The 27,262-nt window shown below is 45.6% G+C and overlaps 1 protein-coding gene across 1 annotated transcript; it reads left to right on the top strand.

Annotated features, from left to right (window-relative positions):
• LOC125457239 (uncharacterized) lies at positions 1 to 27,262 on the top strand. The gene is made up of 6 exons (XM_048541190.2): positions 1 to 257; positions 8,400 to 8,496; positions 9,221 to 9,674; positions 13,578 to 13,727; positions 14,885 to 15,024; positions 26,776 to 27,262. Exons 1-6 carry the CDS (start codon positions 145 to 147, stop codon positions 26,995 to 26,997), a joined length of 1,176 nt encoding a protein of 391 aa, XP_048397147.1. The 5' UTR covers positions 1 to 144; the 3' UTR covers positions 26,998 to 27,262.

Here is a 27,262-nt window from a genome sequence, read left to right on the forward strand (position 1 = left end):
CTTTAGGTCCAATCACCCAGGACCAAGGCAGGTTGAGGAGAGTGTGGGTGCTGTAGAGGTAAGGCTCCCTGTTAGCAGTGACCCTCAGTGAGTGAAGGGGATTTCTGGTTTTAGTGCGCTGGAGTTGTTCTCTCGTTGGCCGAGATGTCTCACTACCTGAAAGGTGGAGTTGTTCTCAAGCATCAAACCGTGGAGGGGAAACACCATTACGAAGTGCAAGATGTTCTCCATTGCAAAAGCGCCAGCTCTCTCCTCAGGTACGAACTATTCAGTCACCTTCCAGTGCCACTGCTGAGGATACGGGGTGGGGGAGAGTTTGTATTTGGCAGGATGAAATTCAGATTTTTGATCTGATCATTGCCAAAACGGCTTCTCTATTTAAAGATGCCTATACTGACGATTAAGGTTACACCTGAAGCAGTGAATTTGACCTGTTGTTAAAACATGCACCTCAGAACGTGTGCTAACCTTTTAAAGTGGTAAATCGTTTGAAATGAGGTCAAGTATTTTAGCGATGTAGTGCGGGATGCCTGCAGAAATATCTCAAATATAACGCAAAATTAGGAATAGCTGAGAAAGGTCACTTGATTTGAAAAGTTAACTCTGATGTCTCTCGACCTGCTGAGCTTTTCCAGCAACTTCTATTTTTGTGTCTGATTTACAGCATCCGCAGTTCTTTCAGTTTTTTTCTCTCAAACTTAATACAGTTTCTCTGGCAAAGATGTCAAATTTTCTTAAAAATGTATTTTACAAAAGGACAGTAATAATTTCAGGATAGCCCCAAGCTTTTTGAGGTTACAACTGGATTTTATAAAGATTGAGATAACAAGGTGTAGAGCTGGATGAACACAGCAGGCCAAGCAGCATCAGAGGAGCAGGAAAGCTGATGTTTTGGGTCTGGACCCTTCTTCAGAAAAAATCTTCATAAAGATTGACTGACTGTTTTGTCTGGAAATTGGTCCTTTTGAGTTCCCCAACTCTCCCCAAATCCCAGAAGTGTGGCAGTAGTTGAAGAGATCAGCTGAGGCTTCCCAGTTTGAGCCTTACCCTAGAGTTTCTGGTGGGTTTGAAGCCAGCTTGATCAAGCACTGTCGCTGACACATACCACAGAGATAGCCACTGTCTTTGCTACTGAAGAGAATGGGTGTGAAACTGTTCAAAGTAGGCAAGGGTGGCGATGTGGATGAGAAGGAGTCTGATTTCTGTCCAGCTAACAAGTTCACTGTTAACAGAAAGATTTGCAGTTACCACAAAAGGACTTTTCTTGAGACAGGCACGTGCATTGTTCTTTGCAAAGGAAGAAGGTGTGCCAAGATATGAGGAGAAGGCTGGGCAATGGCAGTTAGGTGGGATGCCTGCTCAGGCTGGATGGACTTCATCTCTACTATGACATTTGTGTCATTGTCACAGATTCTGCAGTCTTTGCAGCTAACTGTAGTCTGTCATCCCAGGGGTTATTCTGTGAAAATCTCCCATTTACTTGTCTCCAAAGCCTTACTGTCCTTCCTCAGATGTGGCTCCCAGAAACAGTGACATAACCCCGGCACGGATCTAACCAGAAATTTGTAAAGGATTGCATCTTTGCTTACAATGTCCCTCCCTGCACTGGAAACAACACAGTGTAGCTGAACAAGGCAGGGACAAATAGCCTTATGGGGTGGGGTGGTGGGGGGGGGGGGGAATGTTAACTGGTATTAATGGTTGGATAATGTCTTGAAAGATACAAAAGTGTTGGGTGTAGTTTGATTTAAGGATGAAACAATGTTGTTAAATTTGCATCTGTTATCAGTTTCAACCAGCCTCCTTCAAATGTGGCTCACTCAGACAGTAAGAACTGCCAATGCTGGAGTCAGAGATAACAGTGTGGAGCTGCAGGAGCACAGCAGGCCAGGCAGCATCAGAGGAGAAGGAAAGCTGACGTTTTCTGAACAAGGGTCTCGACCCGAGACATCAACCTTCCTGCTCCCCTGACACTGCCTGGCCTGCTGTGTTCCCCCAGCTCCGCACGGAGTCACCTTCAATAGTGGCACCATATTTTGGGAAAGATTTTGCATGGTTTGAGGTCTTTGCCCAGGGCCATTGGCAAATTCATCTCCTAAAGGAAGAGGAGAGCACAGTCACAGAGGTACCCGTTGGAGAGAAGTCACCCTCTAAATAGAATGGACAGAATGTCTCTAAGCACAGGCTGTTTCTGTCTTGTATTTGCTGCTAATGGGCTCACTAGTGACTGCAATAAGTTTTTTGTGGATTGTTAACTTTAACTGTGAGTAAAGGGTGGTGACAGGGTAGGGCAGTTCTGTGAAAGAGTCGCCGGACCCGAAACATTAACTCTGTTTTCTCTTCACAGATGCTGCCAGACCTGCTGAGCTTTTCCAGCAACTTTGTCTTTGCTCCTGATTTACAGCATCTGCAGTTCTTTTGGTTTTTAAAAAAGGTAGTGACTGCCTGGTTAAAATCCTCCAACTTTGTACTATGTCCTAGAGTCATATAGCACAGAAACAGACCCTCTGGTCCAATCAGTCCATGCCAGCCATAATCACAACTAAACTAGTCTCAGCATTTGGCCCATATCCCCCTCAGACCTTTCCTAGTCATGTAACTATCCAAATATCTTTTAAACATTGTAACTGTACCCACATCCAGCACTTGCTCTGGAAGTTCATTCCACATGCAAACCACCCTCTGTACAAAAGAGAAACTGCTCTTGTCTTTTATAAATCTTCCTCCTCTCACCTTTAAAAATATGCCCTCAAGTCTTGAAATCCCCCACTCTAGGGGGAATATAAACCCTTACTATTCATCCCATCAGTACCTTCATGATTTTATTTACCTCCATAAGGTCAATCTCAACCGCCAGTGAAAAAGAATGATGCAGCCAATAGTTGTTGTGACCTCACCAGTGTGTGGTAGGATTGATTGGATTTGATTTATTCTTGTGACATACCAAAATACAGTGAAAAGTATTGTTTTGAGACCTAGCCAGACAAATCAGGCCTTGCATAAGTATGTCAGGGTATTAGAACAGAATGCAGAACACAGTGCGACAGCTACAGAGAAGGTGCAGAGCAAGATCAAGTCTAATGTACGAGAGGTCCCTTCATAAGTCTGATAACAGCAGGGAAGAAGCTGTTCTTGAATCTGCTGGTATGTGTTTTCAAGCTTTTGTATCTTTTCTGCTTGGTGGGAGAGGGTGGAAGAGTAAGACCGGGGTGAGGGTGATGGCTTTTTGCGCATAGAACTGCGTGCACAGATGTTTTGGTGAACAACTTTTGTTGCTAAAGTGTCAGCCATCTTGTGCCAATTTGAATACCGTGATGTCAAAGAAATTAAGCCTTCCCTTGTGTTGCTGTTGCTTTACATTTAGCAAAGAGTTGATGGTTGTTGAGGATATTGATGATTTCTTTCCATGCTGTTTCAGTGTGAATCCAAATTCCTCATTCCTCAACACAAATACAGAAGGCATTGTGCCAACATGACGACTACAGCTTTGAACAAATGGATCGGTCCGAACAAAAAAAAGAAGCTGCCCCTGGAAAGCGAGACATATCCCCAAAAATCAAAAAGTCATCCTTGACAGAAACTTCATGAAGAACATTTGTGCAAAAGGGGATTACTTTGTCCTCTGGGCAAGACAATAGATAAAAGGAGCCAACTGGGGTACTGGTTAGGAGTCAAAGATTTGTAAGGTTGTATCCATAAACCTAGTACCAAACTGTCTTGCTTGTGTGTGATTAATATCTGGTGCAGTGGGCAAGGGTTGGAAATCAGGATGATGCTCAGTGGAGAAATGTGACGCAAAATGCCCATATAGGAACAGTTACCAGGCAAAGGTAAGAGATTGGCACTAAGTTGAAATGCTGACGGGGTTAGTGTAGACATGAATGGCCTCTTCCTGCACCATACCAATTTGGCAAACATATGGCAACAAGAGACAAACAGCATGGGGACAAAAAATAGACCAGAAGCAGGAGGAATCGTATAGGGAAGGGAACGCTTTGTAACACATGTCAAGCAGGCTGTACATTAGGAGCTGAGGAGAGTTAAGAATGTTGGTCAGTTATCAGTGCAAGTCAACATATGTAGTAGGAATAACACAGGAATAATGACAACAGCTTAAACATTTAATCTGATCAAAAATATTGCTAAGCAGTTGGGAAAGCGATGATGTTGTTTGATGCTTCAAAGAAAGAATCTGTTTTGCTTCGACTGTGGAGCAGAACTGGGCATTCATTATAGGATATTAAATGGTAGCCAGGAGGTAGAGGAGCAGATTTGAGAAAGGTAGACATTTGTGCCAATGGGAATGTCAACTATAAAGCCGTGTAAATGATGAGGGAGTGGGCTTTCTCACTGCATATAGGATAGCTTTCTGGATCAGTCTGACTCCATACTAGAGGAGAAGCCAGCTCCAGTCCCAAGGAATGAAGTAGGATAATCAAAACTGTTTCCCTTGGGAAGTGTATCCCAAATGTCAGTGGGGGTTGGCAACAGTTATGGAATTAGAGCTAGAAAAGTCAGGTAGAGGAGAACGAATTTCAGTGAATCCAGCCCAATGAAAACAGAGGCAAAGGTTATCAGTGATGAGACGGATTAGGAATTTTTAAATAACTGGTGATACGCAAAGAAAATATGTAGCATCCTTTTTGATGAAACACAACATGGTTAGTTATGGGAAGGTTTGAATTATCAAAGGATTTGACCAAAATGATTTCGATTCTTCCTAGAATATGTGGCTATTCACAAGGCTGGTAATTGGAACACTGTCATTGTTGATAAGCAAAAATGATTGGGGGTACAGAGCTTGAGTTTCAAGTTGAGAAATGAAGTGGGTGTCAGAAATATAGTAAATTATTGAGGAGTGCAGTAACACAATTCAGGAGTTGATAGACACTCTGGGGGGGCGGGGGAGCAGGGAAGGAAGTGATGCTGCCACATTTGGAGAATTGCGCTCAGTTCTGGATGCCTTATTTAAGGAAGGATTTAATTTGATTTGATTTACCGTGACATGTATTTTGTCACAAAACAGTGGAAAATGTCCCGTGGTGAGGCCATTCTCTGGCGCCACCCTAACTCACAGAAAAAAATAAGCCAAAGTATAGAATATAAAGGCAGAAAGATGAAGAAACGAAGAGAAAGTGTTCAAATTTTACAGTCCTTCTCATTAAGAGCTGTGCCACGGGCCTGGGGGGGCTGGGCACAATTCCCCTTCACCACGGGAATGAAAGTCATCTCTCTTCTGAGCCATCTTTCCTCCACCCACGCCCTCACCACGATGAGTTCTCACTGGACCTCGCCAATGTGGACACCAACGAGCACTGTACTGGCCCAAACCCGACTCTGCCGCCACCAGGAGTCTGCTTCGGGCCTACCTTGCCAGGGCCTCGTACCAGGCCCAGGCTCCCCTCCCAATGACTCAAGGCTTCCATGTGACAAAACCTCACCTCTGATGCCACGAGCACACTCCTGGGCTTACTCACAGATGGCATCACGGCAATTGAGCCCTTTGGCGAGGGTTAAATAAAATAAGAGGGAAAAATGTTTTTTTATGAGGACTAAAGAAAAGCAGACAGAACTCGTCTCAGAAGCTCGATTCCACCACCATCTTACCAAATGATGCTAAGGGATGTTAACGCCCTGGATAAAGTTCAAAGATTGAGTAGAATGACACCAGGATGTCAGATTTTGGATGAAGGAAAGGTTAGAGAGTTGAGCTAGTTCTGCTTGGAAAAGGGAAGATTAAGAGGTGACCTTTGAGGCGCTCAACATTACGAATCATTTTAAACAGGGTAAAGGAGGATATTCTGTTTTCACTAGATAGTATGTCAGTAACTGGGAGGTCACAACTTTGAGACTGTCAGCAGGTGAGCTAGGAATGAGATTAGGAGAGTCCTTCTTTACTCAGTTATTAGGATTTGGAATGCACTACTTGGGAGACTGGTGATGGTGGATTTGATCAGTTTCAAAAGAGAACTGGACATATATTTGAAAACGATGCAGTTAGAGGGCGACGGAGATAGAGTGGGAGCAGCTGGGTACAGTGAGGAAGTTGTGTGGGGGGATTGGGGCAAGGACATGATTGTTAATCTCAATCGTGAGTCCTGAAGGCTGTGGAGTTCCCAAACAGAAAATGAGATCCTGTTCTTCCAGCTCAAGTAAAGTTTCACTGGAGCATTGCAGCAAGCCTGAGACAGATGTTGGCCAGGGGACAGGGTGGTGTGTTAGAGTGGCAAGCAACAGGCAGCATTGCTCACTTACTCTACCTTGTTGGAATAAAGCCAAAGACACACACACAGACACAGCTTCCTCACTGTAACAGATCCTCTAACTGTGTCTGCAAAGATCCTCTCAATAGGCACTCTCTGATCTTGTAGAATTTGCCTTATTCTGGTTTCCATTCTCTGGCTAAAGATTTGAAAAATCACAGCTTCGGGACTGTTGATATCACTGGGTAATAGGGTTGCTTTGGGTGAAACCCTGTGAGCTAGAGATTGAAGAAATATCTGCTGGCCCACCCTCACACTCTACCACCCCCCCCCCCCCCCCCCCCCCCCCCCCCACCACCACCATGACCTGACTCCGTCACCGTTCACTGAACCCATGTTCACACGGAGAGCCCGAGGGGCCACAGACCTGAAAGCCCAGGACTTTGCTCACGTCGGAAAGGTTGAGAGGAGGCAACAGGAGACCAAAGATGGCGAGGTGGTGGAGAAAGAAAGATTTCTGTGTAGTTTTTTGTTTCAGGATGAATCGATAGTGGGCAGTATAATCAGGTGGGCTGTGACACTGTTCAGTACAAATTCCAAATGCCCTTCCTCTGAGTTTACGGGTCAAGGCACCATATGTTCCCCTTCCTCTAGTCTCTCAGCGATAGCTTCAATAATGTAACCTGCATGCCCTGTGTCCTGTGCTATTATCTGTGGGACATAAATGGGAAAGATAGAAGGCCAGCCATGACAGTACTCTGGTAGAGTATGCTGAATGGCACACTCCTGCCTGCTAGCTCTTTATGGACCAGCAGGAGGTTCTGATGGTACATGCTGTTTGCTCGAACCCTGGAAGATGTGGTCTTAATTGTCAATGGATGTAAAATCCTCAACCGTGTTTTTGAAACCCCTTTACCTCTTCCCACTTCCTGCTCCTATTCTCTGTAATCTCCCACAATCCTTCAATTCTACTTTCTTGTGCTAGAAGCATTGACACTAGGGAGCAGGAACAGGCCACTTGGCCTATCAACCCTGCTACACCATTCAATATGGTAGGATCCCTGCAGTGTGGGAGCAGGCCATTTGGCCCATTGAGTCCACACCAACCCTTTGAAGAGCATCCAACACAGCTCCACCCCTCTACCCTATCCCTGTAACCCTGCAATTCCCATTGGAAAGTACATCTAGCCCACAAATCCAAGGACACTACAGGCAATTTAGCCTGGCCAATCCATCAAACCTGCATAAAGTCTAGAGTCCTACAGCTCAGAGACAAGCCCTTCAGCCCAAAACTGGTCCATGCCGACCAAAATTCCAACCCCACTTCCCATATCCTTCTAAACCTTTCCTATCCATGTGTTTGTCCAAATGCCTTTTAAATGATGTTAATGCACCCGTCTCAAACACTCCCACTGGCAGCTCATTACGTATGTGTGCCACCCTCTGTGTAATAAAGTTACCCGTTAGGTTCCTATGTATTCTTTCCCCTCTTACCTTAAACTGATGCCCTCTAGCCCTCAATTTCCCAACCATGGGAGGAAACCCAGAGGAAACACACACAGGCATGGGGAGAATGTGCAAACCCCACACACCGTTACCCGAGTGAAACCCCAGCACTGTGAGGCATCATAGCTAACCACTGACCCAGAATACCTTTCAGTTGTGGCTGAATACGTCATATTCCTCATACGATATTTGTGCTTTCCTTAGTTTAACTGCAGCTTTTGGTAAATGTTTAGTAATTGTTGAGGTGTCGGTGTCCGCATCTTTCAGAGAAGCCACCTCCTCCTGTTTTTGTTGAGGCTTTGCTACAGACGACAGGATGGAATGAGTCCGCTGTGGGCCATTCATTTTCTCACATTTTAACGCCAGCAATCTGAAGCAAACAGGCTGCATTCTGGGCCCTACCCTTTTGCCTTTATTCAGATAACTAGTGGCTTGTGTCCTTTCTCAACACAGAACTGAGAAGCTAAGGCTCAGCCTACCAAAGGTCCCCCCAGCATCAGATCAGGCCACCTTTCTATTCCATCCTCGTTTCGATTAAAGAACAGGTACAAATCAACAAACTAACTCCCAAATAGTTCAGTACGTCGTGTGACCATGCATCGGCAAGAAATTGCTCTGTTCTCCTTGTATTTTTAAGGCTTGACCTGTTACTTGACATGAAGCTGTATCAATACTCTGGTTATATTTTAGGAGAGGTGACTGCTTGCTGCAGATAAATGAGAAAAACGCATCAGATTTTCCACCTGAGATCGTAGCTGAGCTACTGCGGGAAAACTCCACTCGGTTGGTGAGTAACATAGTGGGAACTCTACACAACCGGGAGTAACAGAGAGGGAGAGGGGAATAGACGGGGTCGGGTGGGGGGAAGGGAGAGGAACAACACATGGAGTAACAGAAAGAAGGAGAGTGAGAGAGAAAGAGGAACACCACACAGAGGAACAGAGAGAGAGAGAGAGAGAGAGAGAGGAACACCACACGCTGGGAGTAACAGAGACAAGGGAACACCACATGCTGGGGCAATAACAGAGAGAGAGGAACACCACTTGTTGGAAGTAACAGAAAGAGAGAGGGTAACACCACGTGCTGGGAGTACCAGAGAGAGAGAGAGACATTAACACCACAAGCTAGGAGTAACAGAAAGAGAGAGAGTGGGAAATACCACGTGCTAGAAGTAACAGAGAGTGGGTAACACCGCATGCTGGGAGTAACGAAAAGAGACGATTACACCACAAACTGGGAGTAACAGAGACGGAGGGAGAGACCGAGAGGGGCGCGAGCGTTCTAGAGCTCCCCTCAGAGCACACAGGGGGCTGGATATGGCGAAGCTGAAGTTGTGGTAAATCTCTCAGTCATTCGAAGTGTGACTGACAACTGAGAATGCCAGGTTACTGAGAGATTGTTACAACAAACTTACACATTCTGACATTTTAGGCACAAACCGTTGTGGCTGCGTACACTTTTACCGAACGAAAAGCACACATTAACATCACATGTTATTTTGACCAATGCAGACAGTTTGCCGCCCTGAGCACAGTGAGGACACCCACATCCCTGAGGATTTGGGTGACGCTGTGTACTGGCCATACGACAAGCAAAAGGTGAAGCTGCAGTTCAGTTTGAAGATGGTGCGGAGCTGTGGGGGCCGGGTGGAGGATGCTACAGCCGAGAGCTGTGATACTTTACTGCCAGAGGGCACCGGGAGGTGGCACGGCGAAGGCAGCAAAACCTGCTGTGAAGTTCCGAGCTGCATGCTGAGCGGCGGGGAGGCTGTGGGAGACACGTGTGCCGGCGTGAAACCATGCGGTTTGCTGGTGGCGCTGAATCGTGCCTCGCTCTCCATAGTGCGGGGGCGAGGTCCGCTCTGCTCGTCGGGGGTAGTGTGCCCAGTGTGTAAGGAGAAAGAATGCAACATACACACCATCGCTGTCAGTTCGGAGGCGAAATCGGAACTGTACTATCTGGAAGGTGAGCGATTTCAGGGTGAAAGATATAGGACAGATGTCAGAGGTAGTTTCTTTACTCAGCGTAGTAAGGGAATGGAACGCTTTGCCTGCAACGGTAGTAGATTCGCCAACTTTAGGTACATTTAAGTCGTCATTGGATAAGCATATGGACGTACATGGAATAGTGTAGGTTAGATGGGCTTCAGATCGGCACAACATCGAGGGCCGAAGGGCCTGTACTGTGCTGTTATGTCTATGTTCTATGATTTCTTTCACAATTAACCTCTCCTGTCTGTAGTTCTGCAAAGTGGGCTAGTGTAGGTTAGAGTAGATTTGGCGGTGTAGCATGAAGAGCCTCTATGGTACTGTTTGCCTGTATGATTCCATTCCTTAATTTTTATTTGGTGTTCTCTCCCAATATTGTTTGTAGCTACAGGCTTGTAGGGGTTGGACATAAAGCTAGTGCAAACATTGACACTTATTTGACCCTAAGCTGCATACAGAAGCACTGTAGACTATCAGTCCAATCTTCTGTCAGGTCTCTGACCCATGTGACATTTCATTCGGGGCGGCACAATGGCTCAGCGGTTAGCACTGCAGCCTCCCTGCGCCAGGGACCCGGGTTTGATTCCAGCCTCAGACGACTCTGTCTGTGTGGCGTTTACACGTTGTCCCCGTGTCTGCGTGGGTTTCCTCCAGGTGCTCCGGTTTCCTGCCACAGTCCAAAGATGTGCACATAGGTGGGTTGACCATGCTAAGTTGCCCATCATGCCCAGGGATATGCAGGCTAGGTGGATTGGCCGTGCTAAATCGCTCACAGGTCCAAAGATGTGCAGGTTAGATGGAGTAACCATAGGAAATGCAGGAGCAGGGAGTTGGGTCTGGGTGGGATGCACTTCAGAAGGGTAGCATAGGCTGAATGGCCTGCTTCCACACTGTAGGAATTCTACGATTCATTATGAACTAGCTCCTTCTGCAACCCCTCAGTAGTTCTTGCCCAAGTATCAGCACTGTTGCAAGTTTAGGATAACTAACTCTGGACAAGTCTGTAACTAGTGGCGTTCACAGCTGCCAGGGCCATGTCGAGACATATAATAGCCAGTTGCGTTCTGATCATTTCCTTGCGCTTAATGAGACTTCAAAAAATTAATGGTTGTGTGTATCGTAAGTGTGGGAAATTGGGCTTCTGGTTCCAAACTGATTTGATAAGCCAAGATTAGAACTGTCCAATCCAGCCCACTGTCCCCAGTCAGCACACAGAGCCTACTACCACTTTCATCCTTTAGATGTTTTCTTTTATCATGGAACACTTGTCCAAATCTTTTCCATTTCTGAGTGACTGAGAGATGTGTTGAGGAACAGAACTAGCAACTGAACCATTCAAAGAGATAATCAGCCAGGTGTTGATAGGGAAAGGCAGTGGCAATGTCTCTGGGCTAGTAAACTCTGTTAAGAATTCGAATCCCCACCTCACCAAGTGACAACCGATGGAATATAAAGCCAATAAGTCTGGAAGATGATTAATATCAGTGGCTATTAAACTAGCATTGGTTGGGGTAAAACCCCATCTGGTTCACTAATCCCCTTTACGGAGAGAAATCTGCCATCCTTACCTGGCCTGGCTTACATGTGACTCCAGACCCACAGAAATGTAATTGACTCTTAATTGCCCCCTGAAATGGCCCTAGCAACCCACTCAGTTCAAGGGCAGTTAGGGGTAGATGACAAATATAGGAATATTACAGCACACGTGGGCCATTCTGCTCCTTGACCTCGTTCCACCATTCAATGCGATCATGTCTAATCTGTGCCCTAACTCCACACACCTGTCTTTGGCCCATATCCCTTAACACCTTTGCGTATCAAAAAAAAATCCATCTCAGATTCAAAATTAACAACTGATCCAGCATCCACTGCCATTTGGAGAAGAGAGTCCCAAACATCTCCCCACCCTTTGTGTGTAGATGTGCTAACATCGCTGCTGAATAGCCTTCACCTGAATTCTCAGATTGTGCCCTTAGTACTAGAACTCCCAACCAGTGAAATAGTTTGTCTTTATCTACCCTGTCATTTCCAGTTCATATCTTAAAGATTTCAATGAAATCACCCTTTACATTCTGAATTCTTGAGAAAATCATTTGTGCACTCTCTTCTCAGAACCTCATCCCCAGAAGCCCTAACGTCATTCTTATTAATCTACATTGTATTCCCTCTAAGGCCAATTTATCCTTTCTAAGGTGTGGTGCCCAGATCTGCTCACAATACTCCAAGTGAGGATCTGACCAGTATTTTGTACTACTGTACCATAATGTTTACATCCTTATTCTCCAGTCCTCGAGATATAAATGCTAGTTTCCTTATTTTCTGCCGTATTGTAAAGATCTATGCACCTGAACCACAAAGTCTCCTTCACCATCCACTGCATTTAACGTCATCCCTTCTAGAAAATAACCCTGATCTATCCCCTTTTTGTACTGTGTGGTCCAAAATGGATGATCTCGTATTGAACACCATCTGGCCCATTTGCCTAGTCTAGCAGTATCCCTTTGTAATTTTATGCCATCAACTACACAACCTACAACACTGCCTAACATGATGTCACCAGCAAATCTGGACACATGACGTTCTGTCATGAATCAAGTCAATAAATAATGTGAGTAATTGGGCCTAAAACCAAGGGATACCACTGGTCACGTCCTGCCAATTTGAGTAGCTCGATGATTAGTAGACGTGACTTATAGTTGAAGAGATAATGGTCACAGTAAGCTACCTCAAACACATTTACCTAGTAATGGGTACTGGTAGAGATGGCACATACCATGAGATGCCAATAGTAGGGTGATGTTCACAGAGCTCTGTACTCAGTGCAGCATTCACTTATCTTGCTAGGTAGACAGTGAACAGCGCAGTCCTAAGGTGGGGCATGGGGAAATGATTAGCCTGTGCCCACACTGCCACATCAGGGCAGAGACTTTACCTCGAACCTCACCTGCCTGTGCCACTCTCCTGCTGCTCTCCTGGTGCAAGGTTTCTCCCCTGTCCTTCCTAGACTGCAAGGCAACCTCTTCCTGGCATCATCAGCCCCTCGGTGGCCCTCTGGGTACCTCTACCGAAGGACCAGGGTCACATCCTTCAGCGTGACTGTGTCTAATTGCAAGCCACCTTTTTATCCCAAGATTGTTCCTGGGGAAGCTTACGTTCTCTTGCGAATGATCCGGTGAAAATCACACTACTTAAATGGCAAAAGCAAAGTATTATAAAATCCTCAGTCTGTCCAAAGCTGAAGAGCTACCCACTTGTGTGAAAAGGAGAGAAGCCCGTAGAGAACAAAAAGAACAAATGATCATTTCTCTGTTTTAGTTACCAACCTTTCAAAATCACCATTACCATTCCGATCGAAAGGAACATCAATTGGATTAGTTAAACATGCGTGGCATCGATATATAAATAAAGTACCCTTTTACTGAAATATGGCTACTGCTAAACTCAAACCCCATATTGTAGGAGCTTAGGCAGAAAATATCCTGGACCTGATGCTTTTAATCCATTCCTTCAGACGAGTGTGTGTATCACTGGCAAGCTCAAATTTTGTTGCTGGCCCCTAACTGCCCTAGAGCTGAGTGCCTTGCAGAGGGCAGTTGAGAGTTTCCCCCACATTGCTGTGGGTCTGAGTCACATGTAGGCCCAGACTAGGTAAGGATGGCAGTTTCTTTCCCTGAAGGACATGAGTGAGCCAGATGGGTTTTTACAACAACTGATGATTGTTTCATAGCTCTGATTTGCTTTTAGTTCCTCACTTTTATTGATTTGAATTGACATTCCATCAGCAGCCTTGGTCAATTTGAGCCCTACGTCCGAGTCGGTTACTAGTCCGGTGACATCTCCACTCTCTCACCAGCAGTAATTGGATTGGGTCTCTCTACAGAACAGATGCCCCCTGGTGATTGCTGTGGGATGATTATGAAAGTAATGAACAGCGAATACCCGTTCCTAATTCACAACGAGAGGAACCAGTACCTCCGGCCTGGCAATTGCTACCAAACGATAGTGCTGAGCCAACAGGTACCAGAGTCTGGTAGGTGGCTACAGTTTAAATGGGTGCTTTCGCCTTGGTTAATGTCACTTTGCATTCTTAATCAACCTTGTTTATCCCCTTGCTTCCTGTCCATATGACTGCCAGCTGAATCTGAGTCAGAAATCAAGACCTTCTCTCTGCATTTGACCTCAATTGGGTGTGTGTCTGTACACATGTATGTGCGTGCATGTGTGTACACACGCATGTGTGTGTGCATGTGTGTGTGTGTCTGCCGTGCGCGCGCATGCAGATGCATGTGGAATCCTGACAGGGCCCCGGAATTGTCCTGCATTATTTGCAGCAAATTTTGCATCAAGCAAGGCAGGGGTATTATGGATGCAGTGTTCCTCCTGGCTTACTGTGTCCCAGGAAGGTCAATGTGCAGTCGGCGCCCTCTCTGTCTCAGCAAGTTATGTCTGGATCATCGGAGAGCTAAGAATGCAGTGTACGGTCGCTATGCATAGTTAGTGTGACCTGTCAGTCCAAAACAAAGCCTGATGCTCTTCCATCACTTCCTCCTGAGTCTAACACTGGTGTCCACCCTGTCCCTGAATGTTGGCCACCTCTCAAAAACTTTGTATCACCGAAAAGAGACTGAGTGTCTCTTGGAACAAACCATTTGGGTATCTCTCCTCCTCTGTGAACTCGGATATTGGTTTGACTCTGAGACTGAGTTCTTTCTCTGCCTGTGCAGAAACTTACTACAAACATCAATAGCTACCCCTCCAGGGCCTCCCACGTACTGCACCTTTCCTGCACTCTGTATCAAACCAGGCAATACTGATTATTTAATCAGTTATAAATGTCTTTTTGAAAAGCTTAATTGATTCCTTACTCCATCTGATTCATTTTATTTAGCAAAGCAATTGTAAATTACTGTAAATTGATCTGAGACTGAGACACATTGCTGGTTTAAAATTTAAATTACCAGTACTCACCCGTTGTCACTCCTTGACTTTTTAGTGATTGAGGTGTTCTTTTGAGGTTCCTATTGTCAGAGCATTCTATCTTCGGTCCATCAAGCTCTGCTTACACACCTCTAGTCTCCTGTGTAATGACCTTTCATTTATTGAGGACAGAAGAGAGGTTCTAATAATAAAACCAGCGACTGTAAGATGTATTGTCTCAGTCATGTCCAATTTATGTTTCCTTCACAGCCCAGCTGACAATCTTTTATTACAAATCCAACAAGATTCTCAAACCATATTGTGGGCTGCCTGTTGTGCTCAATTTTTCCAAAACAAACTATTTCCTGGCGTGTAAGACTGAAGGGAGCAACATCCTGCTCAGGATAGAGGTGAGTGAGCCAGTGTTGCTCTCTGGTTTGTTCGGTTCACCTGGAGAAAGCTCGTTGCTGCCCCTTAACAGTCTGCAGTATTTGGATAACAAGGTGCAGAGCTGGATGAACACAGCAGGCCAAGCAGCATCTTAGGAGCAGGAAGGCTGACGTTTCAGACCTCGACCCTGCAATGTTTGGACATTAGGGCACAGGAGAAAAAAAGTCATGAATGCTATTTCATGACAGAATACTTTGAATCTGACGCATGCTCCACCCTAAACCTATTGTGCCCAGGTTTGAGTTTACGATGTTAGGTTGTCCGATATAAGGCAAAGAGGGGTTGGAGGAGCCAAAGTTATGTCAACTCTCTCTTACCACCTCTTCCCCCATTTCCCTCTCTCCGCAGACACACACACAGGCATTCTCTCTCTCTCTCACACAGGCACACTCTCTCTCGCACACACGCAAATACATACACTCATACTAACATGCACACAGGCATACTCACACACACAGGCACTCTCTCTCTCGCACACACGCAAATACATACACGCATGCTCACATGCACACAGGCATACACACACATATTCACACATAGGCACACTCTTACATACACACAGACACATCATCATATACACACAGATAATTGCACACGCACACACATGCTCACACAGAGATAATGGGAACTGCAGATGCTGGAGAATTCCAAGATAATAAAATGTGAGGCTGGATGAACACAGCAGGCCAAGCAGCATCTCAGGAGCACACAAGCTGACGTTTCGGGCCTAGACCCTTCATCAGAGAGGGGGATGGGGGGAGGGAACTGGAATAAATAGGGAGAGAGGGGGAGGCGGACCGAAGATGGAGAGTAAAGAAGATAGGTGGAGAGGGTGTAGGTGGGGAGGTAGGGAGGGGATAGGTCAGTCCAGGGAAGACGGACAGGTCAAGGAGGTGGGATGAGGTTAGTAGGTAGCTGGGGGTGCGGCTTGGGGTGGGAGGAAGGGATGGGTGAGAGGAAGAACCGGTTAGGGAGGCAGAGACAGGTTGGACTGGTTTTGGGATGCAGTGGGTGGGGGGGAAGAGCTGGGCTGGTTGTGTGGTGCAGTGGGGGGAGGGGATGAACTGGGCTGGTTTAGGGATGCAGTGGGGGAAGGGGAGATTTTGAAACTGGTGAAGTCCACATTGATACCATATGGCTGCAGGGTTCCCAGGCGGAATATGAGTTGCTGTTCCTGCAACCTTCGGGTGGCATCATTGTGGCAGTGCAGGAGGCCCATGATGGACATGTCATCAAGAGAATGGGAGGGGGAGTGGAAATGGTTTGCGACTGGGAGGTGCAGTTGTTTGTTACGAACTGAGCGGAGGTGTTCTGCAAAGCGGTCCCCAAGCCTCCGCTTGGTTTCCCCAATGTAGAGGAGGCCGCACCGGGTACAGTGGATGCAGTATACCACATTGGCAGATGTGCAGGTGAACCTCTGCTTAATGTGGAATGGCATCTTGGGGCCTGGGATGGGGGTGAGGGAGGAGGTGTGGGGACAAGTGTAGCATTTCCTGCGGTTGCAGGGGAAGGTGCCGGGTATGGTGGGGTTGGAGGGCAGTGTGGAGCGAACAAGGGAGTCACGGAGAGAGTGGTCTCTCCGGAAAGCAGACAGGGGAGGGGATGGAAAAATGTCTTGGGTGGTGGGGTCGGATTGTAAATGGCGGAAGTGTCGGAGGATAATGCGTTGTATCCGGAGGTTGGTAGGGTGGTGTGTGAGAACGAGGGGGATCCTCTTGGGGCGGTTGTGGCGGGGGCGGGGTGTGAGGGATGTGTCGCGGGAGATGCGGGAGACGCGGTCATGGGCGTTCTCAATCACCGTGGGGGGAAAGTTGCGGTCCTTAAAGAACTTGGACATCTGGGATGTGCGGGAGTGGAATGTCTTATCGTGGGAGCAGATGCGGCGGAGGCGGAGGAATTGGGAATAGACACAGACATAGTCTCTCACGCACATACATTCACACATCCTCTCACTAATTGCACACACAGACACATGCAGACAAACTCACACTGACGCACATTCTCTCATTTTCATTCACGCTCCACACACTCACGTAACTTCCCACTGTACTAAAGTTGAAACAGAATTAATGTTTGGGTCCACGGCCCGTCTAGGAAATGTCGCAGATGGAGCAGGTTTGAAACTCCTGCTCTCCTACATTCCACCCTCTCTCTCTCAGATGTTCCCATTATCTGCTTCCTCCCACCCACTCTTTCCAGAGAGACAGAGACTTTTTTCTCTAGCCTTTAAGGACCAGGTTGCTTCAAACAGCCAGAGCTGTCAATTATCTCATTCACAGCTAGCTTTTGTGCTCCTCTGATGCTGCTTGTCCTGCTGTGTTCATCCAGCTCTACACCTTGTTATCTCAGATTCTCCAGCATCTGGAGTTCCCATTAGAGGCTCCATCCCCGCCCCTTTAACTTGTCTGTCTCCTCTTCACCTATCTTCTCCTCTAGCCATCCTCAATCCGCCTCCCCCTCTCTCTATTTATTTCAGAACCCTCTCCCCATCCCCCTTTTCTGATGAAGGGTCCAGGCCCAAAACGTCAGCTTTTGTGCTCCTGAGATGCTGCTTGGCCTGCTGTGTTCATTCAGCTCCACACTTTGTTATCTCAGATTCTCCAGCATCTGCAGTTCCCATTATCTCTGTATTGTGTAAGGAGTGTCAATGCTAATCAATGTAAAAGTCACTTTATCTTGCCTGTGATAGGCCATAGCATTTAAAAACATCTGCATCACACTGCAGCATCTAATAATAGCTCATAAAGATTTCTAAGCACTCTATTCCTAACTTTTAGAATTTTGTTTGATTATTCAGGGGATGTGGGTGTTGCTGGCTGGGCCCAGTATTTCTTGCCCGTCCCTAGTTGCTTCTTGAGAAGGTGGGGATGAGCTGCCTTCTTGAGCTGCTGCAGTCCATGCTGTGGGTTGACCCACAATGCCCCTTAGGGAGGGAACTCCAGGATTTTGACCCAGCACCAGCGAAGGAACGGCGACATATTTCCAAGTCAGGATGGTGAGTGGCTTGGAGCGGAACTTGCTGGGGGTGGTGGTGTTCCCATATATCTGCCACCATGAGAACAGTAAGAAATAGGAGCCGGAGTAGGCCACTCAGCCCATTAATCCTGTTCCACCATTCAGTTAGATCATGGCTGATCTGGCACTCCTTTCACACCCTTTCCTCACAACCCCTGATTTCCCCCTACTGATGAAGAATCTATCTATCTCAGCCTTCAATACACACTAGGTCTCTAACCCCACAGCTTTTTGTGCAAGGAGTTCTAACCGCCCCCCCACCGCCTCACCTCAGTCTTAAATTGGCTCCTCTTCATTCTGAGACTGTGCTCTCTGGTGCTAAACTCTCTCATGACAGGAAACACCCTCTCAACATTTGCTCTGTCAGGCCCCTCAGGAATCCTATATGTTTCAATGAGATCATCTCTCATTCTTCTCAACTCCAGTGAGTAGAGTCCCAGATTACAAGCTGTAGAGCTGGATGAGTGCAGCGGGCCAGGCAGTGGTAAGCTGACGTTTTGGGCCCAACCTGTTTAGGCTTTGCTCATAAAACAATCCTTCCATTCTGAGGATCATGCTACTGAATCTCCTGCGAACTGCCTCTAACAAAATGATATTTTTTCTTAAATAACAGGACCAAAACTGCTCTGTGATCCAGATGGGGTCTCACCAGCAACGTGTACTGTTGCAGTCAGACTTTCATACTCTTATACTCCAATCCTTGTGAAACATGGGCCAACATGCTGTTAGCCTTCCTGATGATCTGCTGCCCCGTGTGCTACCTTTCTGTGTTTCGTACACAAATACCCTCCAGCCCCATTTTGTTGCAGCTTTCTTTTTCTCCCCCTTTATTCATTCATTCATTCACAGAATGAGGGTGTCGCTGGCTAGGCAGTATTTATTGCCCAGAGGGCAGTTAAGGGTCAACCACATTGCTGTACTGACGGACATTAATGAATGAGCTGGATTTTTCCAACAATTGACAATGGATTCATGGTCATCATTAGATTCTTAATTCCAGATGTTTTATTGAATTCAAATTCCACCAGCTGCCAGGGCAGGATTCGAACTCGGGTCCCCAGAACATTAACAGGGTCTCTGGATTAACAACCCAGCAATAATACCACTAGGTCATCGCTTCCCCTTCTGCGGGTTCCCTCCATTTAAGTAACATCCTGTTCTTTTGCTCTCCCTTCCAAAATGAGCAACTTCACACTTTTGCACAATCTACTCCTTGTGCCAAATTTTCGCCCACTTCCTTAGCCTATCAATATTTGTCTGTACCGAAAACAAAGTGCTAGAAATTACAAAGGGCCAGGCAGCATCCATGCAGAGAGAGCAATCTAATGTTTTGTGTTTATATAATATTTCTCTGCAAATTGTTTGTACCCCTCTTACAACTTGCCTTTCCACCTATTTTCATGTTAGTTGCAAATTTGGTGAGAACACGCACACTTCTTTCCTTTAAGTCATTAGTATATGCTATAAGCACTGATCCCTGTGGAACTCCGCTGGTCACCTGAAAATAAACCTTTACTCGCATTCGCTGATTCCTGCTCAGTAGCCAATTCTCTTCCATGTCAATGTACTTCCTCCAACACCAGTGGTTCTTAACCTTACATGAACTACCTTGTCAAACATCTTCTGGAAGACCAAATACAACACATTGGTTCCCCTATTGTCACTGGTTAAGACTTCCTTGAAAAACTCTGAAAAATTAGTCAGACATAAGACCATAAGATATAGGAGTGGAAGTAAGGCCATTGGGCCCATCAAGTCCACTCCGCCATTTAAATCATGGCTGATGGGCATTTCAACACCACTTCCCTGCACTCTCCCCGTAGCCCTTGATTCCTTGAGATCAAGAATTTGTCGATCTCTGCCTTGAAGGTATCCAACGTACCGGCCTCCACTGCACTCTGCGGCAATGAATTCCACAAGCCCACCACTCTCTGGCTAAAGAAATGTCGTCTCATTTCAGTTTTAAATTTACCCCCCTCTAATTTTAAGGCTGTGCCCACAGGTCCTAGTCTCCCCACCTAACGGAAACAACTTCCTAGCGTCCACCCCTTCTAAACCATACATTATCTTGCAAGTTTCTATTAGATCTCCCCTCAACCTTCTAAACTCTAATGAGTACAATCCCAGGATCCTTAGCCGTTCATCATACGTTAAACCTACCATTCCAGGGATCATCTGTGTGAATCTCCGCTGGACACGCTCCAGGGCTAGTATGTCCTTCCTGAGGTGTGGGGTCCAAAATTGGACACAGTATTCTAAATGGGGCCTAACTAGAGCTTCATAAAGCCTCAGAAGCACATCGCTGCTTTTATATTCCAACCCTCTTGAGATAAACGACAACATTACATCGCTTTCTTAATTACGGACTCTACCTGCAAGTTAACCTTTAGAGAATCCTGGACCAACACTCCCAGATCCCTTTGTACTTCTGCTTTGCGAATTTTCTCACCATTTAGAAAATAGTCCATGCCTGTATTATTTCCCTTTCATGAAACCGAGCTCATTCTGCTTGATTAAGTTGTGATTTTCCAAATTTTCTGCAATTACTTCCTTAATTGATTCCAAAACTTTCCCCAACAATAGATGGGGAAATATAGGCTAATACAAAATGCAGGCTAATCAGCGTATAGTTAGCTGCTTTTTTAACGCCCTCCCTTTTTGGATAGGGGTGTCACAGTGACACATTTTTAGAAAATTGCAACCTTATCTATCCACTATCTCCGTAGCTGCTTCTGTTAGGACCCAAAGATGCAAGCCATCAAGTTCGGAGGACTTAACTGCCTTTAATCTCATTCGTTAGTCTCATACGTACTTCTTTGGTGGTGGCGATGGAACTTAATTCTGGAGCCATATTCATTAATATTAATGGAATGTTCAAAGTATCTTCTACACTAAGGACTGATGCAAAATACCTGTTTAACTCTTCTACTATTTCCTTGTTCCCCATAACCATCCCTCCAGATTCATTTCCCAAGGGATGTATGTTCCCTATGAGCTCTCTCTTCCTTTTTTGTACATTTGAAAAGGCTCTTATTGTCAGCTTTTATGTCCCTCGCTAACTTGTCCTCGTAACATTTTTTGTCTCTTATCTTTCTAGTCAACGTTTTCTGGATTCTGAATTTATTCCTGTCTTCAGGGCTATCACTGATCTTGGTCCTGATATGCTTTTTTTTGTTCAACTTGATACTCTACTTAGCTCCCGTGGTTAGCCGTAGTTGGATTATTCCTCTCTCAGAAACTTTCCACCTTACTGCAATGTATTTTCGCTGAGAGCCATGACTTATCTCCTTTAATGTCTGCCGATGTTTGCTCACTGTCCTTCCTGCTCATCTTCCCATCCAGTCTCCTTCAGCCAACTCTATCTTTTATTTCATTGTAATTCCCTTCACTTACGTTAAACCACAAAACCCCCAACCCAAGTTTCTCACTCGGAAACTTAACGTTATATTCTGTCATAATATGATCACTACTTTCTCAGATCTTTTAACCTGAGCTTATTATGAAAGCTACCTCATTACCCATTACTAGATCTAAAATAGCCTGCTCCCGAGTTGGCTTCATGACATAATGGGAGCATAGAAACATAGAAGATAGGAGCAGTTGGAGGCCATTCAGCCTCATAGCTGATTGTCCAACTCAATAGCCTAATCCTGTCCCATAACCTTTGATCCCATTCACCCTAAGTGCTGTATCTAGCTGCCTCTTGAATATGTTCAATGTTTTGGCATCAATTACTTCCTGTGGTAATGAATTCCACAGGCTCACCACTCTTCGTGTGAAGAAACATCTCCTCATCTCCATCCCAAAATTGTCTACCCTGGATCCTCATACTGTGACACACCCACCATCAGGAACATCCTCCCTGCATCTACACTGTCCAGCTCTGTTAGAATTTTAAAGTCTCTATGTGATTCCCCCTCATTTGTCTGAATTCCAGCGAAAACAATCCCAACCCAATCAATCTCTCCTTGTACGTCAGACCCACCATCCCCAGAATCAGCCTGGTAAACCTTCGCTGCACTCCCTCAGGAGCAAGAGTTCCCTTCCTCAAAAAAGGAGACCAGAATTGCACACAATATTCTAGGTGTTGTCTCACCAAGGCCCTGTACAACTGCAACAACACATCCCTGCTCCTGTACTTGAAACCTGTCACAATGAAGACCAACATATCATTTGCCTTCTTTACCATCTGCTGCACCTCCACGTTTACCTTCAGTAACTAGTGCACAAGGACGCCCAGATCCTGCTGCATACTCCCCTCTCCCAATTTACAGCCATTCAGGTAGTAATCTGCCTTCTTGTTGTTGCTTCTGAAGTGAGTAACCTCACATTTATCCAAATTATCCAGCATCTGCCATTGATTTGCTAACTCACCCAACCTGCCCAGATCATGCTGAAGGATCTCTGCTTCCTTGTCACAGTTCATCCTCCCACCCAACTTGGTATCATCTACAAACTTTGAGATGTTACATTTTGTTCCCTCATCCAAATCATTAATATTATTTGTGAATAGCTGGAGTCCCAGCACCGATCCCTGTGGCACTCCACTAGTTACTGCCTGCCAATTTGAAAAGGGCCCATTAATTCCTACTCTTTGTTTTATCGCTGGCAACCAGTTTTCTATCCATTTCAATACACTTGGCCCAATTCAATATGCTTTAATCTTGCTCAATAATCGCTCATATGGGACTTTGTCAAATGCTTTCTTAAAGTCCAAGTATACTACATCGACTAGTTTCCCCTCATCAACTCCACTAGTTATATCTTCATAGAACTTGTCAAGCATGATTTCTGCTTCATAAATCCATGCTGACTCTGTATATTCCTGCCACTGCTTTTTAAATACTTCACTATAAAGCCCTTGATATTGGATCCGAGAATTTTCCCCACTACCCATGTTAGGCTCACTGGTCTATAATTCTGTTTTCTGTCTACCTCCCTTTTTGAATATTGGAGTCACATGACCCACCCTCTCTAATCTGTGGGGACTGTTTCAGCGTCTGTAGAATCCTGGAAGATGATCACCAATGCATCCACTATTTCTAGAGCTATTTCCTTATGTACTCTGAGATGTAGATTATCAGGCCCTGGGGATTTTTCTGCCTTCAATCCCATCAATTTTCCCAGCACCATTTCTGTACTAATATTGATCTCCCTTAATCTTCCCCCTCACTAAATCTTGCATTCTCCAACATTCCTGGTATCTGAATTGTGTCCTCTTTTGTGAAGACAGAACCAAAGAATGTATTCAGTTGCTCAGTCATTTCTTTGCCCCCTATTCCATATTCCCCCCGATTCTGTCTGTAGGAGACCTGCACTTGTCTTCACCAATCTCCTTCTCCATGTATCTAAAGAAACCTTTAGTCTCCATCTTTATGTTCCCTGCAAGCTTACTTTTGTAGTGTATTTTCCTTCTTAATCAATCTCTTGGTCCTCCTTTGCTGTATTCTAAACTGCTCCCAATCCTCTCATATTATTTTTCTTGGCCAATCTACTTGCTTCTTCCTTGGATCGGATACTGTCTCTAATTTCCTTTGTAAGCCATGGATTGGCCCTCTTTCCCATTTGCTATTGAATCCATAGAACATAGAACATAGAACATAGAACAGTACAGCACAGAACAGGCCCTTCAGCCCACAATGTTGTGCCGACCATTGATCCTCATGGATGCACCCTCAAATTTCTGTGACCATATGCATGTCCAGCAGTCTCTTAAATGACCCCAATGACCTTGCTTCCACAACTGCTGCTGGCAACGCATTCCATGCTCTCACAACTCTCTGCGTAAAGAACCTGCCTCTGACATCCCCTCTATACTTTCCACCAACCAGCTTAAAACTATGACCCCTCGTGCTAGCCATTTCTGCCCTGGGAAATAGTCTCTGGCTATCGACTCTATCTATGCCTCTCATTATCTTGTATACCTCAATTAGGTCCCCTCTCCTCCTCCTTTTCTCCAATGAAAAGAGACCGAGCTCAGTCAACCTCTCTTCATAAGATAAGCCCTCCAGTCCAGGCAGCATCCTGGTAAACCTCCTCTGAACCCTCTCCAAAGCATCCACATCTTTCCTATAATAGGGCGCCCAGAACTGGACGCAGTATTCCAAGTGCGGTCTAACCAAAGTTTTATAGAGCTGCAACAAGATCTCACGACTCTTAAACTCAATCCCCCTGTTAATGAAAGCCAAAACACCATATGCTTTCTTAACAACCCTGTCCACTTGGGTGGCCATTTTAAGGGATCTATGTATCTGCACACCAAGATCCCTCTGTTCCTCCACGCTGCCAAGAATCCTATCCAAGAATCCAGACAGGAATAAACAGTTGTTGCAGTTCCCCTGTACATTCCTTGAATGTTTGCCATTGTCTAGCCACTGTCATCCATTTAAGTAACTCTCCCCAATGTATCAAGGCCACCTCATGCCTCATATCTTCATTATTAAGATTCAGCATCCTAGTCTCTGAATCAAGTACCTCACTCACCATCTTGATTACAAATTCTATCATGTTATGGTCACTCATTCTCAAGAGGCCTTGCACAACTAGATTGGCAATGATTCTTTTCTCATTACACAGCACCCAGTCTAAGATGGCCTGTTGTCTAGTTGGTTACTCCACATATTGGTCAAGAAAACCATCCCGTATACCCTCCAGGAAAATTCCCCTTCTACTGCATTCTGGCTAATTTCATTTGTCCAATGTATGTACAGATCAAAATTACCCATGATCAACAATATTGCCTTATTTTTTGCATCTCTAATTTCTTTTTAATGCCATTCTCATTGTCACCAGTGGAGTTTGGGGCTCTGTGTATATCACTCCTGCTAATGGTTTTTGCCCCTTCTTATTTCTCAACTCCCACGTGTACAGACTCCACATTATCAGAGTTAGTATCCTTTCCCACTATTGTGTTAATTTACTCTTTAACCAACAATGCCACACCGCCACCTTTTCCTTTTTGTTTGTATTTCCTACATACTGAATACCTTGGGACATGCAGTTCCCATCCCTGGTCACCCTGCAGCCATAATCACAATTATACTGTACCCATTTACATCTGTGATTAGTCCATCCACTTTATAGAAATGCTCCATGCATTAGGGTACAAAGTTGTTGTTTTTAACATTGTTTGTCTCACTCTTATTTTTCTCAATAACCCTGCTTGAATCTGTCCTTACTTTCTCTACCTGTCACTATTCGTATTCTCTTTTCTAGTTTTTATTTTTGTCCTAGTTCCCTCCTTCCCTGACTCCTTACATAGGTTCCCATCCCCTTGGCATATTAGTTTAAACCCTCCCCAGTCGCTCTCGCAAACACACCCACTAGGCCATCAGTCCCAGTCCTGCCCAGATGTAATAAGTCCAATTTTTACAGTTACTACCTCCCCCAGAATTGGTCCCAATGTCCGAAGAATCTGAAACTCTCCCCTTCACACCCTTTTTTCAGCCACATATTCATCTAATATATCCTGCCATTTCTCCTCTGACTAGCACATGGCACCTGTAGACATCCTGAGATTGCTACCATTGGAGATCCAATTTCTTAGCTTTCTTCCAGCTCTCCGTATTCTGCTTTTTAGACCTCATCCCTTTCTTTTAACCTATGTCGTTTTTACCGATGTGTACCACTGGCTGGGCATCCTCCCCCACCCTGAGACATCCTTGACCCTAGTATCAGGGAGGAGACATTCCATCCTGGAGTCTCAGTTGCAGCTACAGAAATGTCTGCCCATTCCCCTTACAACTGATTCCCCTACCACTATTGCCCTGGCACACTTTTCGCCCCTGCCCTCTGCAGCAGAGCCAACCCTGGTGCAATGAGCTTGGCTGCTGCTGCTTTCCCCTGAGGGGTCATTCCCTTCAACAGTATCCAAAACAGTGTAACAGTGCTTTGCAGGGGAATGGCCACAGGAATTCCTGCACTTACTTGCCTGTTGCTCTCAGTGACTATCCTGAATGCATTTCTTGATGTAACTACCCTTTCCAACGTGATTCATCCAACGAACATGAAGGTTAAAGTCACCCATTATAATCATTGGGCTCTTCTTACATGCCCATACTATTTATTGATGTTTTTTGCCCTATTCCTACCGTGGTGTTGCTGTTTATTTTTAATTTAGGACACTGGCGCTGGCTAGAACATTCTGCCCACTCCTATTTCTCCAGAGTCAACCACAATGCTGTGGGTCTGGAGTCACATGTAGGCCCAGACCAGGTAAGGATAGCAGCCTTTCCCTAAAGGACATGAGTGAACCAGACAGGCTTTCCTCTCAACAATGGATTCCTTTGTCATCTTTAAACTCTCAATTCGAGATCTTTTTTCAAATTGAATTCAAATTCCATCATCTGCCATGGCAGGGATTTGAACCCACACCTCAGAACATTACCTGCATCTCTGGGTTAACAGTCCAGTGATAATACCACATCTGTTTTGTGTGTGTGTCTAAGGGGAGAGTGTGTGTGTGTGTGTGTGTGCACGCGCGTGTGTGTGGAAGGGGAGAGTGTGTGCGAGATAGCGTGTGTTTAAGACTAGGGGCATTTGTAAGGTGAGAGGAGGAAGATTTTTTATTAAGAAGCAAGCTAAAGGGGCCAAATGGTCTACTCCTGCTGCTATCCCCTGCGTCTCCATGATGGTCACTGTTGATCTCTGGCAGTCAGCAGGGCAGGACTGATGAGCGGAATGTTATTCATCCTCAGGAATGTACCTCACAGTCTCTGAGAAAGATCACCGAGAATAGTCCACAGTGGCGATTCATCTTTTACATGAAGGAGCGGCAAGATGGAACCCTCAGCTTTGAGTCAGCTCAGTACCGAGGGTGGTTCATCAACAACAAATGGAACAAGCAGGCTGCAGGCATGAAGAGAACTGTGCACGAACCCTTAAATGCAGACTTTATCTTCATCTTGGTCAAACTGTGAGGCAGCCCACTCCAGCGTTCCAATGAGAATGTAACTGAGCGACAGGAATTGGGTTTATTTATGTACCAGCACAGTTTCATATCCCCACGGAGAGTTCACATTGGAACCGGGATTATCCCACCACATTGTGCCAACCGGGCACTGCCCCATTCCGTACCTGTCACCAGGGGCACTGATCTAATTAACTCCGGAATCTCCAGGGATCCCTGTGAACACCACTGTGTCACTGGGGGATCCTAGTGAACACCAGTGTGTCTCTGTGGGG

The sequence above is a fragment of the Stegostoma tigrinum genome, chromosome 12 (assembly GCF_030684315.1).
Source record: "Stegostoma tigrinum isolate sSteTig4 chromosome 12, sSteTig4.hap1, whole genome shotgun sequence".
Lineage (NCBI taxonomy): Eukaryota > Metazoa > Chordata > Chondrichthyes > Orectolobiformes > Stegostomatidae > Stegostoma > Stegostoma tigrinum.

Bases quoted from the DNA above. Each gene is read 5' to 3' on its own strand.
- LOC125457239 (XM_048541190.2), top strand. From the start codon at position 145: ATGTCTCACTACCTGAAAGGTGGAGTTGTTCTCAAGCATCAAACCGTG. The intron at 8,497-9,220 runs GTGAGTAACATA...TGACCAATGCAG, and splicing joins GGGAAAACTCCACTCGGTTG to ACAGTTTGCCGCCCTGAGCA. The intron at 15,025-26,775 runs GTGAGTGAGCCA...ATTCATCCTCAG, and splicing joins ACATCCTGCTCAGGATAGAG to GAATGTACCTCACAGTCTCT.